The 17,233-nt window shown below is 45.7% G+C and overlaps 1 protein-coding gene across 1 annotated transcript; it reads left to right on the top strand.

The window, feature by feature from the left end:
• Window positions 1-4,415: 4,415 nt before the first annotated feature.
• On the top strand, window positions 4,416-10,906 carry Angptl4 (angiopoietin like 4). Its single transcript, XM_028859927.2, has 7 exons — window positions 4,416-4,925; window positions 5,120-5,230; window positions 5,360-5,477; window positions 7,538-7,651; window positions 8,698-8,793; window positions 8,883-9,164; window positions 10,233-10,906. Exons 1-7 carry the CDS (start codon window positions 4,593-4,595, stop codon window positions 10,412-10,414), a joined length of 1,236 nt encoding a protein of 411 aa, XP_028715760.1. The 5' UTR covers window positions 4,416-4,592; the 3' UTR covers window positions 10,415-10,906.
• Window positions 10,907-17,233: the final 6,327 nt, after the last annotated feature.

Raw genomic sequence — 17,233 nt, 5'->3', positions numbered from 1 at the left:
TGCTAGGAACTGAACCCTGTCCCTCTACAGGAGCAACAAGTGTTCTTACCTGTTGAGCCATCTCTCCAGCCTCCTTCTCCACTCTTACACGGTCTAGGATTCCCTGTCTAGGGGATGTGCCCACCCTACAGTGGATGGGTCTTCCTACCTTAGCATAATCAAGATAACTACTCCTATCACTTCACAGATAATTCTAACTTTTGTCAAGCTGACAACTAATACTAATCATCACAACTGGTCTGTGCCACCTTTCTACAGCTATTGGTTGATTGGTTGCAGTACTATAGGTAAACCTCGGGTCTCATGCATGCTAGGCAAGTGCTCTACCACTAAGCTATGTCCCCAGTCCAAATATAGATGCCACATTTTTTTTTAAGTGCTAGGCCTCACACATGTTAGGTAAGGGCACTAACAAGAGCTGTATACTCAGCTCAAAGCCCAGAAACAAAGCTGGGAGTGTATGAAGCCCAGGACACGCACAATGATATGGCCCTAGCACACTGCCAGCACATAATAGGTGCTTACAGAGTGACTGCAATTGCTTGGTAAGAGGGAACATTCCAGAAAGAATTTTTCAGGATAAAAGCCAGAGCTAGCTCTAGGTCCCAAGAGGACAGGAGTCTTTTGTAATGGTTGTACCCATCAGGTGCCTCCAAGAGTCTTCAGAGTGCTGTACTCTCTGAAGCATGGTACTGAAGAAGTCCATGAAAAGTACATGGAGAAAAGACTATGGGATCAGAAGCTGAAGAGATGGCTCAGTGGATAAAGTACTTGTCCCACAAGTGCAAGGAATGAATTGATTCCCAGAACCTACATAAAAGCTGGGCAGACATGGTAATCTCAACACATGGAAGACAGTAATGGAAGATCCCTAGGGCAAGCTGGTGAGCTTCAGGTCCAAGAAGAAATCATGCCTTAATAAATAGAGAGCAATGAAGAAAACACCATCAGCTTCACTCTTCCATACACATGTACATGCAAGGGCATGCTCACCTGCACATATGCGTGCCCATACATATGTTAACTTGAACACACACACACCACACAAAAAGACTGTCAGGTTAACAAAGTAGTTGCTTGTTTCCTTGATTTTTTAAAATATTTTATTTTTAAAGTTTTAAGATTTATTTTGTTTTATATGTATTAGTTTTTTTTTTTTTTTTTTTTTTTTTTTGCATGTATGTATGTGTTCTGTGTGTGTGCTTGGTGTCCCTGGAGTTTTAAGAAGAGAGCACTGGATCCCCTGGAACTGGAGTTGCACATGGATGTGAGTCATCATGGGCTTGCTAGGACCCAAATCCAAGTCCTCTATCTACAAGAATGGCAAATTCTGTTCTAAGGTACTGAGCTATCTCTCTAGCTCCCAAGATTTTATTTTATTTTTAATTATGTGTTATGTGTGTGTCTGTGTTTGGTTATGTGCACATGTGTGTAGGTGCCTGAGGCCAGAAGATGGCATGGGGTCTTCTGAAACTGAAGTCTCAGATAGCTATGAGCCCAATGTGTATGTTAGGAAGCAAACTCATCCTCTGCTAGGGCAGTACATACTCTTAACCTCTAAGCCATCTCTGCAGTCCCTGTTTCTCCCCATCCCCGATCTCTCTCTCTCTCTCTCTCTCTCTCTCTCTCTCTCTCTCTCTCTCTCTCTCTCTCTCTCCCTCCCTCCCTCCTCCCTCCCTCCCTCCCTCCCTCCCTCCTCTCTCTCTCTCTCTCTCTCTCTCTCTCCTCCCTCTCTCTCTCTCTCTCTCTCTCTCTCTTCTCTCTCTCCCTTTCCTTCTTTCTCTTTCTCTCTCCCTCTCTCTTTCTCCATTCTTTTACTTATATTGTGTATGCACATGCCGCAGAAAACTTGATGAGGTCAGAGGATAATTCTTTTCTGTCTTTTTTTTTTTTTTTTTTTTTTAGTTTTTCAAGACAGGGTTTCTCTGTATAACAGCTCTAGCTGTCCTGGCTAGCTCTGTAGATAAGACTGGCCTTGAACTCACAGAGATCTGCCTGCCTCTGCCTCCAGAGGGCTGGGATTAAAGGTGTGCACCCAGCCAGAGGATAACTTTTGGGAGTCCTTTCTCTCCTTCCAACATGTGGGTCCCAGGGACTGAACTCAGGTCATCAGACTTAGAGGCAAGCATCTTTGCCCACTGAGTCATATGACCAGCTCCAGTTTTGTTTCTTGGGACAAATTCCTTGGGACAGTTTCTTGGGACCTGAAATCCTGACCTTCTTGCTACTGTCCTCTACGTGCTGACAGACATGCACCACCACACCCAGGTTGGTGATTTTTCTCTTTATGAGCTGGCATGGAATAGCTATGTCCTGCACCCAAAGGATGCCTGAGGTGGACAGATAGTAGGCGTGTGAATTCATTCCTTGCTGAGGATTTTCTGCCTGCTCTTTCTGTCTGCCTGCCACTGCTGCTGCGATCAGTCACCCTGGCAAATGGCCCAGCTGGTCAAGTGTACAAGCAGTGGCCTGCACGTCAGCCTTGGGGCATGCAGTTTCAGATTCCAGAGGTTTGTTGCTGGCTCCCAGCCCTGCTGACTCAACTTGGGGGTTTTTCAGTCAGTCTGCCCTAAGGGTCTTCCTGGCAGGCAAGTTTTCTATGCCAGGTTCCTCTTCCTAGCAGACTAGAGGAGAACTGGCAGGGAAGGAGCCGCCCATACAAACCTGTTGAATGAAAACTTAGCCATGCAGCAGGGAAAGGTATCAACCTCACCCAGGCCCTCCTTTGTCTCAACCTTGTTCCCCTCTCCCCTGCTCGGTGCTAGGGTTTATCCACAAACTAAGGAACTCAGTGCAGGGCCTAGGCTGTGTGGAATGAGTGAATGAATGGATGGGTGTGGAAGGGAAGTCTTTCCTTTTGATGCTCCCTAGGTTACTTGCTTTTTAATTTTTGTGTGTGTGTGACAATTTTTTAAATTGTGTGTGTGTAAGTGCTCAACGAGGTCAGAGTCATCATGTCACCTGGATGTCACAACAGGTGGTTGTAAGCTGTCTGACTTGGGTTCTCTGCAAGAGCCAGACACGGTCTTAATTGCTAAGGCAGCTCTCTGGCTCCTCTTTGCTTTTTGGTTTTTTTTATTTATTTATTTATTTATTTATTTATTTATTTATTTATTTATTTATTTTATTTTGTTGTTGTTGTTCTGTGACAAGGTCCTCCTTGCTGGCCTGGTACTTCTGTGTAGACCAGGCTGGCTTCAAACTCATAAAGCTCCCTCCAACTGCTTCTGCTTCTGGGGTGCTGGGATTAAAAGTATGCACCACTGTGAATTGTTTTTTGTTTTGGTTTGGTTTTTTGGTTTTTTGAGACAGGGTTTCTCTGTGTAGTTTTGGTGCCTGTCCTCTGCCTCCCTAGTACTGGGAATAAAGGCGTGCCCTGCCACCACCCCAGCTTGTTTTGTTTTTTGAAACAAGATCTTGCTGTTTCAACCTTGACTGGTCTGGAACTTACTAAGCAGGCTAGCTTCTAGTTTACACTATTTTCCTGACTCTGTCTCCTGAGTGCTGGGATTACAGATGAGTGCCACCGATTTTGTTGATACTGTTGTTGTTTGGAGACCTGGTTCAGAGTAGCCCAGACTGACTTTAAACTCACTGTGTAGTTTAAGATGAATTGCACATCCTTCTGCTCCATGTCCCAGAGCTGGAATGACAGGCCTGTCCTCAGGCACGGTTCCTGCTTTAATGCAGTAAATTCCAGGACCCCTCTAGGTGGAGGGCAGGCAACAGTAGAAGGCTTAGAGTTGTAATCTGTACGATGTAGGTAGAAATCCCAGCAATAACAGCACTGACAATTTGGCCAGGAAGTGACAACTAATTGAACAAGGGCGTTAGTGACCCTCACAAAGACGTCTGCAACGACGAATCCTTGAGCCAGCCAGAGAGAGAGTTGGAGCACAGAGAGGTCTCTGGTGGAAGAGAGAGTGGGGGGCAGGGGTTCCAGCCTCGTCTGGAGACTAGATCTCAGGAAGCCTCCAAGCGGTGGGGGCAAGGTTCTGTAACTTCCTCCACTTGCCATCTGAATTCACCCGACCAGGGAGAAACCTTTCTGCCGCGTAACTCTGCCCTACTCCGCTTCTGACTTGGGAAGGGATCAGTCAAAAAGGCATCTACGTCCTGATTGACTTGTATACCCTTTCATCCATTGAAACGGGCGGGGAGCGGGATGCGGGGCTAGGGCTTGGAATTTCCGGGCTTAAGAGTGAACCATGCAGTTCAGGGACAGTCACGTCGCTCACGGGGTCGCGGGGGAAGGTCAAGCAAGCATCCCCAAGGATTCTTCACCCGGACACGCACACACCTCATAACTACCAAGCCTGTGGCTCCCAGCACCCCAACACTTGTCCGCTTGCCCCGCCCTCGGCACTCCCCAGGCCCCGCCTCCGAGGCTCTCCCTCCCACTCCCACACCGCTTTATAAAATGGGGCGTTGGGTGCAACCGGGAAAAGCTGATCCACTGGGAGCTCCAGGACTTCTGCAACCGAGCAAGTCTAAGCCTAAGTCGGCTTCCCCAGAACTCCAGCTACTGGGTCTCGAACCCCTGTGTTCCGGAGTCCTAGCGTCGCCGAACCCAAGGCCACCCCCCAGGAATCATGCGCAGCGCTCCGACTGTAAGCGCAGCCTTGGTGCTCTGCGCAACTACTGCGGGGCTGCTGAGCGTGCAGGGCCGCCCTGCACAGCCCGAGCCGCCGCGCTTCGCGTCCTGGGACGAGATGAACTTGCTGGCTCACGGGCTGCTGCAGCTCGGCCACGGGTTGCGCGAACACGTGGAGCGCACCCGTGGGCAGCTAGGAGCACTGGAACGCCGCATGGCTGCGTGCGGTAATGCTTGTCAGGGACCGCAGGGGAAAGACGCACTTTCCAAAGACCCTGAGAGCAGAGTCCCTGACAGCGAGGCGGCTCCTGAGACTCTGCAGAGTTTGCAGGTAGGCGCACCCAACTAGGAGGCTGGCTCCTTAGATTGCTTTTGGGTCTCCCCTACAGACAGTGCATTCGCGTGCACAGGAATCGGGCGGGGAGGGGCCTCAAAGTACCAATGTGTGAAAAGATGGAAGGGAGAGTGAGTAAGGGGAGGTTGCAGACATAAAGCCAGGTCTTCACCGGTCTTACATGTCTCCAGACACAGCTCAAGGCTCAGAACAGCAAGATCCAGCAACTGTTCCAGAAGGTGGCCCAGCAGCAGAAACACCTAGCCAAGCAGAATCTGAGAATACAAAACCTTCAGAGCCAGGTACTCACCCCAGGGCTTGGCCCAAGTCGGAAAGAGACAAAATGAGGGACCAGTAGTGGTGGAATGTGACTAACAGCTGCTATAGTATGAGCCAAGAGACCCGACCAACCTTTTCTTATCCTGTCTCAGATTGGCCTCCTGGACCCCACACACCTAGACAACGCAGTGGCCAAGACTTCAAGGGGAAAGAGGCTTCCCAAGATGGCCCACCTCATCGGCCTGACTCCCAATGCCACCCACTTACACAGTGAGTGTCTCTGGTGTTGGATGTCACCCGGCAACTCCCAACCCCTCCACCTGCCATTCTCATCCTTACCCCTCTTGCCAAGTCCACCTTAATAAGAAAGAAAGAGACTCTGAACTTGGATGCCTGTGGGCTCACTAGGCTGTAGTCAAGGGCTTTTAGATGTACTACCCTCCCCACTTCTGATCTTGGTTGGCCAGGCCACCCCACCCTTCTTCCCCAGCAAGACTGTCCCCAAAATCTTATTAGCCACTAACCAGAACAAAGGGAGACAGACAATAAGGAGCTGAAGTTTCAGGGGTGCTGGGAGATAGTGATGTAGCTCAGGTACATCATCCTGAGGGCCCCAGGTATGTGTGTGTGTGTGTGTGTGTGTGTGTGTGTGTGTGTGTGTGTGTGTGTGTTGTGTTTTGAGGTTTGGAACCTGTCAAGGTCTCTTGGTAGATATAAAAGGGAGCAGCAAGGTAAGGACACCTCCTACTCCAGCTCCCAGAAGGAACACATATTCTTACATCTTACAAATCCTTTGTACCTCTTCTGTCCTCAAAGCCCCCATCCGATCATGCATGCATATAGACCCCATGGTTTTTGCAATCACAATTTCTAGGTCCTATATTGTGCATGCCCAATACTTAGTTTCAAATTGCAGTGGGGGGGGGGGGCGCACACATGTGTGACAGAGACAGCGAGAGGTTCCCAGGTCCAACCCTGAGTTCTCAGCCATTCTCTCACCCTGCTTGACATCTGTGGCTGTCCACAGCCAACTGGGTGAAAGTTTGGATATCCCCCTTCACACCCCAGGGGTAGTTGCTGGCTTCTAGCCTTTAGACTTGGTTCCTTCCCTGGATTTTACCCAGGTATGTACTTGGGTATGGTGAGGGTCATGGGGGAGCTTTCCGGGATCGACAGACACAGGTTCTGGCTAGGTGATGTGGCGGAAGAGAAGGGCAGAAGGAGTGGTTTTGTGGGTTTGGGACTCCTAGACTCAGCCTAGCCAAGTAGGGGAAAGTTCAGAGCTGGGAGAGACAAACAGCTGGTCCTAATGGAGACCACATGCGTGGCTTGGCAGTGTGCCTGTCCTGATTGGATGAGAGGAAAGTAGGGGAAAGGGAGCTGCCCAAGGGATTGGAAAGTGTCCTTCCCATCTTTCTGGGCCTGCCCCCACTCCTGGCAGTGTGAACTGGGCTGGCTGGCAGAAAGTTCCTGCATGCCCCTCCCCCCAGTGACCTTTCTCCTACTTTTCCTGGCTGGGCTGGGGGTTGTTCTTCCTGAGTTGAGAGGCCTTGTGAAGGCCAAGTTCCTTCTCTCCTCCTCTCTTTTCCTTCTCTCTTCATTCTTGTCCCCCTTCTTTTGGTAGCAGAGACAGCCATATCCCACCCCAACCCCCAGCCTCAGTCTCCCCCTGTCCCATTTAGGCACTGTCAGCATCCCCTACTAACTAAACCAGAGTAGCCTTTCGCTCAGTCAGTTCTTCTCTTGCCTTACCCCAGATCCATCCCATCAACTGTTTTAAGTCTTTATTGAAACACCGGTAGTGGACAAGGCTTTAGATGCATTCAGGTTCCTGTTGTGGACAGAGCTCCTCCTTGTCCCTGGCCTTGAGAAGCCCCCACTCAATGGGAAGAGTAATGACACCCCACCAGATGACTTCTCCCCCGTGGGAAGACTTCTGTGTTCGTTCACTCTGGGGAGTCTAAGTGGGTTTCGGAGAGTGGAAAGGCATACTTTTAGAAGCTCAGGCCCAGAGAAAAGAATGGGAAAAGGGAATCCCTGGCATCAGGACCATGTGCCAAATCCCTGTGGGAGGAAAGTGTGATACAAGAAAGAAAGGCTTTATGACCAGAGAGGACGGACTAGCAGTGTGGGAAGAGGGAGGATTGGCCAAGTGGCTGGTCCTCAGTGTGCCTTAGACTATACTGGAGAATGCAACAAGGAGCCAGGAACAAGTTTAGGCAGATGGCCCTGGGGCTCATCCCCTACCACCCAGCCCTCATGCATACCTGTCTCCTGAAATCTCTGGGGGCTTCTCTCCTGCTTCAGTCTCTCCTTTTGTCTACTTTCAGGACCTCCCCGGGACTGCCAGGAACTCTTCCAAGAAGGGGAGCGGCATAGTGGACTTTTCCAGATCCAGCCTCAGGGATCCCCGCCGTTTTTAGTCAACTGTGAGATGACTTCAGGTAGGATGTGCTGGCCCATCAATGAGCCTATTTACCATGCACAGCCTTTGTGTCATAACATCCAGCCATGTGTAACTCAATGATAAAGTACTTGCCTAGCCTTCCACAGCAAACACACACACACACACACACATACATACACACACGCACCCTATATGATGTAGCCTCTAGTCTATATTTTGGGATATATATATATATAATATATAATATATATATATATATATATATATATATTTCCACCCTAAAATGTAGACTTTTTTCCCTATTGACATGCATCTCAGGCTCACTGATGGGTTTCTGTGGTTAAGATATACAGCCGTCCAGGTCTAGTGGTCTACAGAGTGAGCTCAATACTAGCCCAGTGACTAAGTGTAACTCTGTCACAAAATAATGAAATATAAACGAGCTGGGGGCATAGCTCAATGGGAGAGTGTTTGCCTAGGATGTATAAGACCCTAAATTCATTCCTCAGAACCACAGCTGGATATGGTGATGTGTGCCTGTATTTATAATTCCAGTACTTGGGAGGTTGAGGCAGGAGTATTGTTGAAAGTTCAAGGACAGCCTCGTTTTCATTTAATAAACATGGGCTGGGACTATAGCTCAATTGGTAAAGTGCTTCCCTAGAATGTTTGAAGCCCTGGGTTCCACCTCCAACACTGCATAAACTGGGTGCGGTAGTGCAAGTCTGCCATCCCAACACTCGGGAGGTGGAAGCAGGAGAGTCAGATTTTGAGGTCATCCATGGTTATATAGTGAGTTCAAGAACAGCTTGGGCTGTATATATGTCATCCTTGGCTACAAAAGCATGATCTAGGCCAGTCTAAGATAGAGACCATTTCAAAAATTAACAAAATACAGCTGCAGCTAGTTCCTGCAAGTTCTTGGGACAGAAGTATCTTCTGATCCCACCCTCTGAGAGAAAAATGATGTGTGTTGTTTTTCCTGGGGTTGTGTGGAGCATGGCATCAGGCTTGGGAACTAAGTAGGACTGTCAGTTTCCCTGTGAGGAGGGCTTCTGGTGACGTTTTTGTCTTCCTGGCCAGATGGAGGCTGGACAGTGGTTCAGAGACGCCTAAACGGCTCTGTGGACTTCAATCAGCCCTGGGAAGCCTACAAGGATGGCTTCGGAGATCCCCAAGGTCAGTGTTTCTTGGGAAGCCAGAGTTAAGGAAGGAGGAACGGGCAGAAAAGCTGGACCCACCTTATGAGATAACTTCTCTTGATGCAGGTGAATTCTGGCTGGGCCTGGAGAAGATGCACAGCATCACAGGGGACCGAGGCAGCCAGATGGCTGTGCAGCTGCAGGACTGGGATGGCAATGCCAAATTGCTCCAGTTTCCCATCCACCTGGGGGGTGAGGATACAGCTTACAGCCTGCAGCTCACAGAGCCCACAGCTAGTGAGCTGGGTGCCACCAACGTCTCCCCCAATGGCCTTTCCTTGCCCTTCTCTACCTGGGACCAAGACCATGACCTTCGAGGGGACCTCAACTGTGCCAAGACCCTCTCTGGTAAGCAGGTTTTACTCCCACTGTAGCCTACATTCAGACCCAAAGTACATCCATGCCCTGGCCCCCTTTTCTCCTTGCCTGCTGTGTGTCCTTCGTCCAGTCATTGAATTAATCTCTCCTTTTTTCAGTTTTCCCGTATTTAAAGTAGTCATAATCATAGTGCCCACTTTATAGGGTTATTTTGAAAATTCACTGAGAATACTTGCAGGGGGCTAGCTGGTGTTAGGCAAAGCCAAGACAAACCTTTGTCTTGTTCTTTTTGAAATCTGAGGTATAGAGTCGTGTGCATGTTAGCCAAACATTCTTCCAGAGCTACACCCCAGCCCCTGGTGTTTTTGTTTTAATTGTCTGTTTGACACAGGATCTCATATAGCTCTGGCTGGCTTTGAACTTGTTATATAGTCAAAGATGACCTTAAAAGGTCAGCCTTTACCTCCCGAGTGCTGGGGTAGCAGGCATGTGCCAGCATGCTCCTTCCTGTGGTGCTGGAGATCAGTCCCACTATTTCATGCATGTCAGGCAAGCACTGTAACAACTGAGCTACAACCCTAGCCCTCCTTATGTTTCATTTGTAAAGACAGGCTCAAACTATGTAGAGCAGGGAGGGCTCAAACTTCCTATCATCCTGCCTGAGCCTCCTGAGTGTTGTGATTACAATGTTGTACCAGCAATCCCTGCTCCATAGTGTAGCCCACTTGGTAGAGAGCATATTGAACATGAATGAAGGCCCAGGTTCCATCCCCGATGGATAGTTATACACCATATAAACAAGGTATGGTGGTACACAGTGGTAAAGTAAAGGTGTTTGCCTCCAAGCCTGATGACTTAAGTTTGATCTCTAAGACCCACATGGTAGAAGGATAGAACCAACTCCCACAAGTTGTTCTCTGACCTTTATACCACTGTGGCACATGCACACCCACACACATATTCACATGCACACAGAATAAATAAATGTAATAAATTCTAAAGGTGTAAAATCCAAAGTTCATCTTGTCTCCAACTATGTCCTGTCTCAGTATGGAAACACAAGACCTTGACCACGTCTTCTGTTCTCTAACCCTGTAGGTGGCTGGTGGTTTGGCACCTGCAGCCACTCCAATCTCAATGGACAGTACTTCCACTCCATCCCACAGCAACGGCAGCAGCGTAAAAAGGGGATCTTCTGGAAAACATGGAAGGGCCGCTACTACCCACTTCAGGCTACCACCCTACTGATCCAGCCCATGGAGGCAACAGCAGCCTCCTAGCCTCCTCATTGGAGCCTGGTCCCAGGCCTAAGAAGACAGTGACTTTGGTTGTGGCCCTAAGATATGGCCACTCTCTGCTGGTGACAAGAGCTCCAAGTGGGGCTATCTGAAGTCTCGTGGATAGAGAAGACGCCCATGACTGGAGACTGGAGGACCCCTTTTCCGTGTTGGGGGTCTGCAGGCATTGTTGTCTGTAACAGTCAGAGCAACCAAAAACAAATGACCCAGACCCAAGAAGCATGGGCTTGAGGGGCATTGAGTCTCACTTCTTGCCTGCCAGAGAAGTTGGGGATGCAGAGGGACCACTTGGGTCCAACTAGCTGGGCCCTTAATGGCAGACTCAGTCATATTGACTGGCTGGGAGACAGGGTTCTCAGGAGCTCTGTATACACTCATGGTGCTGTTGTGGGTGCTGTAGATGAATGGGTGCCAACTGTGGTTACAAGGCACAGCTCACAGCATTCTTGGAGTAAATACAACCTCAGAACACTTTGTTCTCTGTTGTTTCATTTGATTTTTAATCGAATAGTTTCAAAGCTGGCATAAACATGTTCCTTGGGTGGAGACTGTATTGCCAGATCTCTTTAAGGACAGGACTGGTTTATTGTTTCTTCCATCTCTGGCAAGTGATTTCAGCTTCATTCTTTTAGTATTTCATGATATGGGTGTTGTTTTATTTCAAAATCTCAAAACAGAGCCGAGGAGATGGCTCAGTGATTAAGAACACTTTTCTTGCAGAGGACTTGGCTTTGGTTCCCAGCACCCACATGGCAGCTAACAACTGTCTGTAACTCTAGTTCCAGATATTCAGTGCTTCTTCTGATCTCCACAGGATCCTGCACATATGTGATACACATGCACACACTCAGGCACACACATAAAAAAAATAAATATTTTAAAAAAATCAGAGCTAGGGAGATGGCTTAGTGGGTCAAGACACTTGCTGCCTAAGCCTAATAATGACTGAGTTGAAGTCCCCAAACTTAAATAAAGGTGGGAGGACAGAAGGGATAACCACAAAGTTGTCCTTTGACCATGTCATGGCATGTGGGCTGGAACACAAATGTTATACCCACAATAATGCAGGGTTTTTTTAATTTTTTAAAATTAAAAATCATAAAACTTATGTAGTTCAATCATTAAGGAAGCAGGTAATAGAGAAAATTAAAACCACTTTCTGAGAGCACCACATGGGATACACACATATCCCCAGCACCCAGGAAGTGGAGACAGGAGTATTGCCAAGTTCTAAGTCAGGCTAAGCAATACAATAAAACTGTCACAAAAGGGGATGATGCTGAAGATGTAGCTCAACTGGTCATACTTGGCATGCACAGGTCCTGGGTTCCATCCCCAGCATCTCTGCATAAATAGGGCATAGTGGTAGGTAACCTCTAACGCCAGTCTTTGGGAGGTGGAGGCATGAGGATTAGAACTTTGAGGTAACCTGGGTGTACTGGCTGGTTATGTGTGCCAACTTGACACATGCTAGAGTCATCAGAGAGAAAGGAGCCTCAACTGAGGAAATGCCTCCATGAGACCCAGCTGTAAGGTATTTTTCTCAATTAATGATCAATGCGTGAGGGCCCAGCTCATGGTGGATGGTGCCATCCCTGGGCTGATAGTTCTAGGTTCTATAAGAAAGCAAGCTGAGCAAGCCAGGGGAAACAAGCTAGTAAGCAGCACCCCTCCATGGCCTCTGCATCAATTCCTGCCTCCATGAACCTATCCTGTTTGAGTTCCTGTCCCTGACTTCCTTTAATAATGAAAGGCAATATGGAAGTGTAAGCCAAATAAACCCTTTCCTCCCGAATTTGCTTTTTGGTCATGGTGTTTCTTCACAGCAATAGAAACCTTAACTAAGACACTGGGCTACAGGAAAGAAAAGGGAGAAAAGCAAAAAAAGATGAAGTTAATTTTAGAACTCTCTAAACCTGATGTCCTAACTCACACTTGTAATTTCAGCACTTGGGAAGCTGAGGCAGGAGAATCAGAATCGCCATGAATTTGAGTCCAACTTAGGCTACACAGTAAGACCCTGTCTCAGAAAAACAAAAACTTGGGTTTTTTTTTTCCACATTTTTATTCATTTATTTATATGTGTGTGGACAAGCTTCTGCCATGATGCCTATATAGAGTTCAGTGGGCAAACTTCTACTATAATGCCTATATGGAGTTCAAAGGACAACTTGCAGGAACTGGTCCTTCATGTACGTCTCAGGAATCTTCAGACTTGGCAGTAACTTCCTTCACCTGTGGAGCCATCTTGCCTGTGCCACAAAAATACTTCCTACTTGGAGTTGAACATGTGGTTCAGTGATACAGTGTATTACTCACGTGTATGAGGCCATGAGTCTGATTCCCTAGCAACACACACACACACACACACACACACACACACACACACACACACTTTTTTATTGAATCCATTATATTACTATTTCAACATACAATCAATATTTTAAGAGTTTTTGCATTTTGAAATAGGTTCTCCTGTAGCTTAAGCTGGCCTCTAACTCAGTATGTAGCTGAGGCCTGCCTTGATCCTCCTGCCTCCACTTTCTGACTGCTTCAGTGACCAGGTAGACCCACTATTACAGCTTATACTGTTCTTTAATTTCTTCTAAATCATTCAACTCTTGTGTGTATTACCTGCTCGTGGCACTTCTCAATTTGGACCAGCTGTGCCACACAGACTTAATACACATGAGCCACTGGCCAGTGGCTGCCATATGGGATAGCATATTGGTGACATAAATACTAACACAGGGATTTTGGTAAATTCTTGACATTTTTGGTCATACCTAAAGCATTGTTCCATATCGTTAAAACACATTTGGGTCTGGTGAGATGGCTTACCAGGTTAAAGAGCTGCCCAACATGGGTGCTGTGAATCAAACATGGGTCCTCTGCAAGAACAACAAATACTTTCGATTTCAGAGCCATTTCTCGATCTCTATTTTTAGTATTTTGAGAAATCTCCATGATGATTTCTATACAGGTCGGACAAGTTTGCATTCTTACCAGCCCTGTATATGGATTCCCTTCTGTCTTCATTCTCACCAGGATTAGTTATTACTTGCTTGCTTGCTTTTTGCTGTTTCTGTTGTTGTTGTTGTTTGTTTGTTTTTTGTTTTTTGAAACAAGGTTCCACTGTCTAGCCCTAGCTGGTCTGGAACTCACTATGTATATCAGGTTATTTGGTTTTTTTGTTTTGGTTTGGTTTTTGTCTTTTTTTTTTGAGACAGGGTCTCCCTATATAGCTCTGGCTGACGTTGAACTCACAGAGACCCACTTGCCTCTGCCTCTCAAGTGGAAAAATTAAAGGCATACACACTGCCACACCAGGTCAAATTGTTTGTTTTTCTTAATGATTGCCTTTCTGACTGGTGTAAGATGTAGGGTTTATTTGTGATTTGTTTTGTTTTAATATTTAAGAGCTGGAGTTAAAAGTGGTTGTGAGTTGCCTGATGTTGGTGTTGGGAACAAATTGGGGTCAAAGAATAGTACAGGCTCTTAATAGCTGAGCCGTCTCTCCAGCTTCTCAATGTAGTTTTGATTTACATTTCTCTGATGGCTAGTGAGGTTGGATTTTTACCATGTTTGTTGGCCATTTATACTCCATCCTCTCAGTACTGCCTGCTCATTTCCTCACCCACTTTAATGATTGGGTGGTTTGGTTTTGTTATTGTTTGACCTATTTATTGAGCAAATAAACATGCCAAGTCATATGCCAGGCATCTGGCATATTCTACTGGACAGAAAGATCTCTGCCTTTCCTCAGCTAGCTGCTCTTCAAAGCATCTCCCATGGGAACATGTTGATGTTTAACCGGAGATCTAAACTGGAACACTATTGAGATTAAAATGTGTTGCTGTCAATAATTAAGCTACATAAAGTGGCTCACTCTCAGACATACCAATATGTATTGACCCATTTAGAGAAAGCATGCACATGGAGTGGGAGAAATGGCTCAGTGTTTTAAAGTCCAGACTGCTCTTGCAGAGGAACATTTGGTTTCTACTACACAGGTCAGGCAGCTTCAAATTGTCTGTAACTCTAGCTCCGGGGACCCAAGGTTGCCATCCAAGAGCACTGGTACTCATATACACATACTCATACACAGACACACAGGCATACAAATAATTTAAAAATAAAATGATTTTTTTCTGTGCCTTGTTGTTATACCTATGTGAGGGGGTTGAGTCCCATGGAAATGGAGTTACAGACATTTGTGAGCTGTCACATAGGTGCTGGGAATTGAACCCAAGTCCTCTGGAAGAGCAGCCAGGGCTCTTAAATGCTGAGCCATCTCTCCAATTCCTAAAAGAAATATTTTTTTAAAACATAAATATAGGGCTGGCAAATAGTTCAGGATGGTGCACCTATTTAGCATGTACTAGGTTCAATACACAGCATGGGGTGTTGGGGGAGACAAAAGTGAAAGTCAAGGATAATCCAAACCTATACTTTGTCTCTACAAATCCACATTTAGTATTTGTGTATTAGATTTGTTTTATGTAAGTTTACTTTAAAAAAATCAGATTGTCAGCCATGCATACTGGCACATGCCTATAATACCAGCACTCAGGAGGTGAATGTTCTTGGAGGGCTTCTCTCCAGGTTCCACCAAGCCCCGCAGTCCCACAATCCACGTATAAAATAATCACTCAGACGCTTATATCACTTATAAACTGTATGGCCGTGGCAGGCTTCTTGCTAACTGTTCTTATAGCTTAAATTAACCCATTTTTATAAATCTATACCTTGCCACATGGCTGGTGGCTTACCGGTGTCTTCACATGCTGCTTGTCCTGGCGGTGGCTGCAGTGTCTCCCTCTCTCTTCCTGTTTCCCCAATTCTCCTCTCTCCTTGTCCCGCCTATACTTCCTGTCTGGTCACTGGCCATCAGTGCTTTATTTATACAGAGCCATATCCACAGCACTTCCCCTTTTCTTCTTTTTTTAAAAAGGAAGGTTTTAACTTTAACATGGTAAAGTTACATATAACAAAACAATTATTGAGCAAGAATTACAGTTAAAATATTAAAGATGTTGCCGGGCGGTGGTGGCCCACGCCTTTAATCCTAGCACTCGGGAGGCAGAGCCAGGTGAGTTCGAGGCCAGCCTGGGCTACCAAGTGAGCTCCAGGAAAGGCGCAAAGCTACGCAGAGAAACCCTGTCTCGAAAAACCAAAAAAAAAAAAAAAAAAAAAAAAAATTAAAGATGTCCTATCTATCTTATATTTGTGAGTTTAAGGTTTTATATCTAACTTATCTTTTATCATAACTGAGGAAATTACAACTATCTAGTCTTTAACCACATCAAACACCTGAGAAGGAACATAATGGTACCTGAGAAATGGTAGATGGATGTAAGCAACTTTTGGGGATCTTGCAAGAGTAGACCAAGACAGCTGGCAGCCTGGACAGTCACCTAATGTTTCTCAGCATTGTTGGTGCATTCAAACTGGCTACAGGTATCTGTAGACCATTTTCTACAGAGTATCTGACAGATCATTTTCATAAGCAGGAATTCTGAAAGACCATCTTACCCTGTCTTGGCAGAGTACAGTGGTCTCTTTCCTTGTGTCCCGTTTGTCCAGGAAGGACAGCATTGCGTTTGTACTGTCAGCCGTCAAAGCAAGGGCAGTTCTTTGCCCAGTAGGACATTTTGTGCCAAGAAGACAAACTTCCAAATGGAAATGTCTTAGAAGCCCAACATTCTCTCGGGATCAAATTGGTGCAGCCAGGAGCAATTGTGTCTCATGTCAACAGAATTCTAAGTTATTTAAATGCCATATTCTCTAGGTCTATGAAGTGTTTGAAGATTACCTATCTATCTGAAATATATCTATGTATACCTAGAAGACTTAACTAACATGGCTACAATTATGATTATCATAGATGACTAATTATTAATCTATTTCTTAATTTTCCATTACAATTTTAAATGAGTTACATAACATAATACCTCAAACAAGAATAAAAATATATATATACAGTATAACAAAATTAAGTTTAAATTTGTATCAATAAACTAAAATCTATAGCAATGTAAAACATTTTAAACAAGTTGTTACTCTTTAAAAGTAGGTTCATTAATCTACCCTTTCATCCTATCATATTTAAACTATCTCCTTTTTTTCTTTAGAAAGAGATTATATTTATAATCAACCTGTTTTAAATAAAAATATTGGTTTTTCTCTGTCCCACACCAGAGGGCTCTTTTGATTTGGGACACAAGAATCTCTTAACAATTTTTTTTTAAAGCAATATGTCTGGGTTTAGAGGGGGAGTGAGCCAATTCCACCTCTAAAGCCAGCTTGGTATATTTGGGAATTTGGGCGTAGCATCTCTTACTACTTCCTGCTGGAGGGGGGCGCTGTATCTTATGGGATCGCAAAGAAAATTTTAGGCCTATGGGGTAGTCCTTGAGGCTGTATTGTGTGAACCAGTTGCCTTGAAACCGCTCTGGATGTTAAATCATCTGGGCCATGGTGTCATTGGAGACCTTTCAGGGGGTCTTGGCTGTGAAACCTGATGTATCTTAATCTGGAACCAATCCACAGCCTCTGGCTTTCTGTGGAAACAAAAGCAGAACCTCTTTTCCAAAGCAACATATCCTTAAATCCAAATTTTGAAGTCAAGGTACCTTTAAAATATATATATTGGTTTAATTTAACCTCTTTTTCGATCAAATGTTTTTTTGTAGTTAAAAATCCCAAAGACAACACAATCCAGATTGTCTGTGTGATATTCATCTTTACGTGGCTTTTTTATATTAATTTATCTTTTTTTTGTCTCTTTCAAGCCTACGT

Source organism: Peromyscus leucopus, chromosome 22, assembly GCF_004664715.2.
Source record: "Peromyscus leucopus breed LL Stock chromosome 22, UCI_PerLeu_2.1, whole genome shotgun sequence".
NCBI classification, from domain to species: domain Eukaryota; kingdom Metazoa; phylum Chordata; class Mammalia; order Rodentia; family Cricetidae; genus Peromyscus; species Peromyscus leucopus.
Note: the sequence above shows the minus strand (reverse complement) of the source record. Positions and strands in the feature narration are given on the sequence as shown.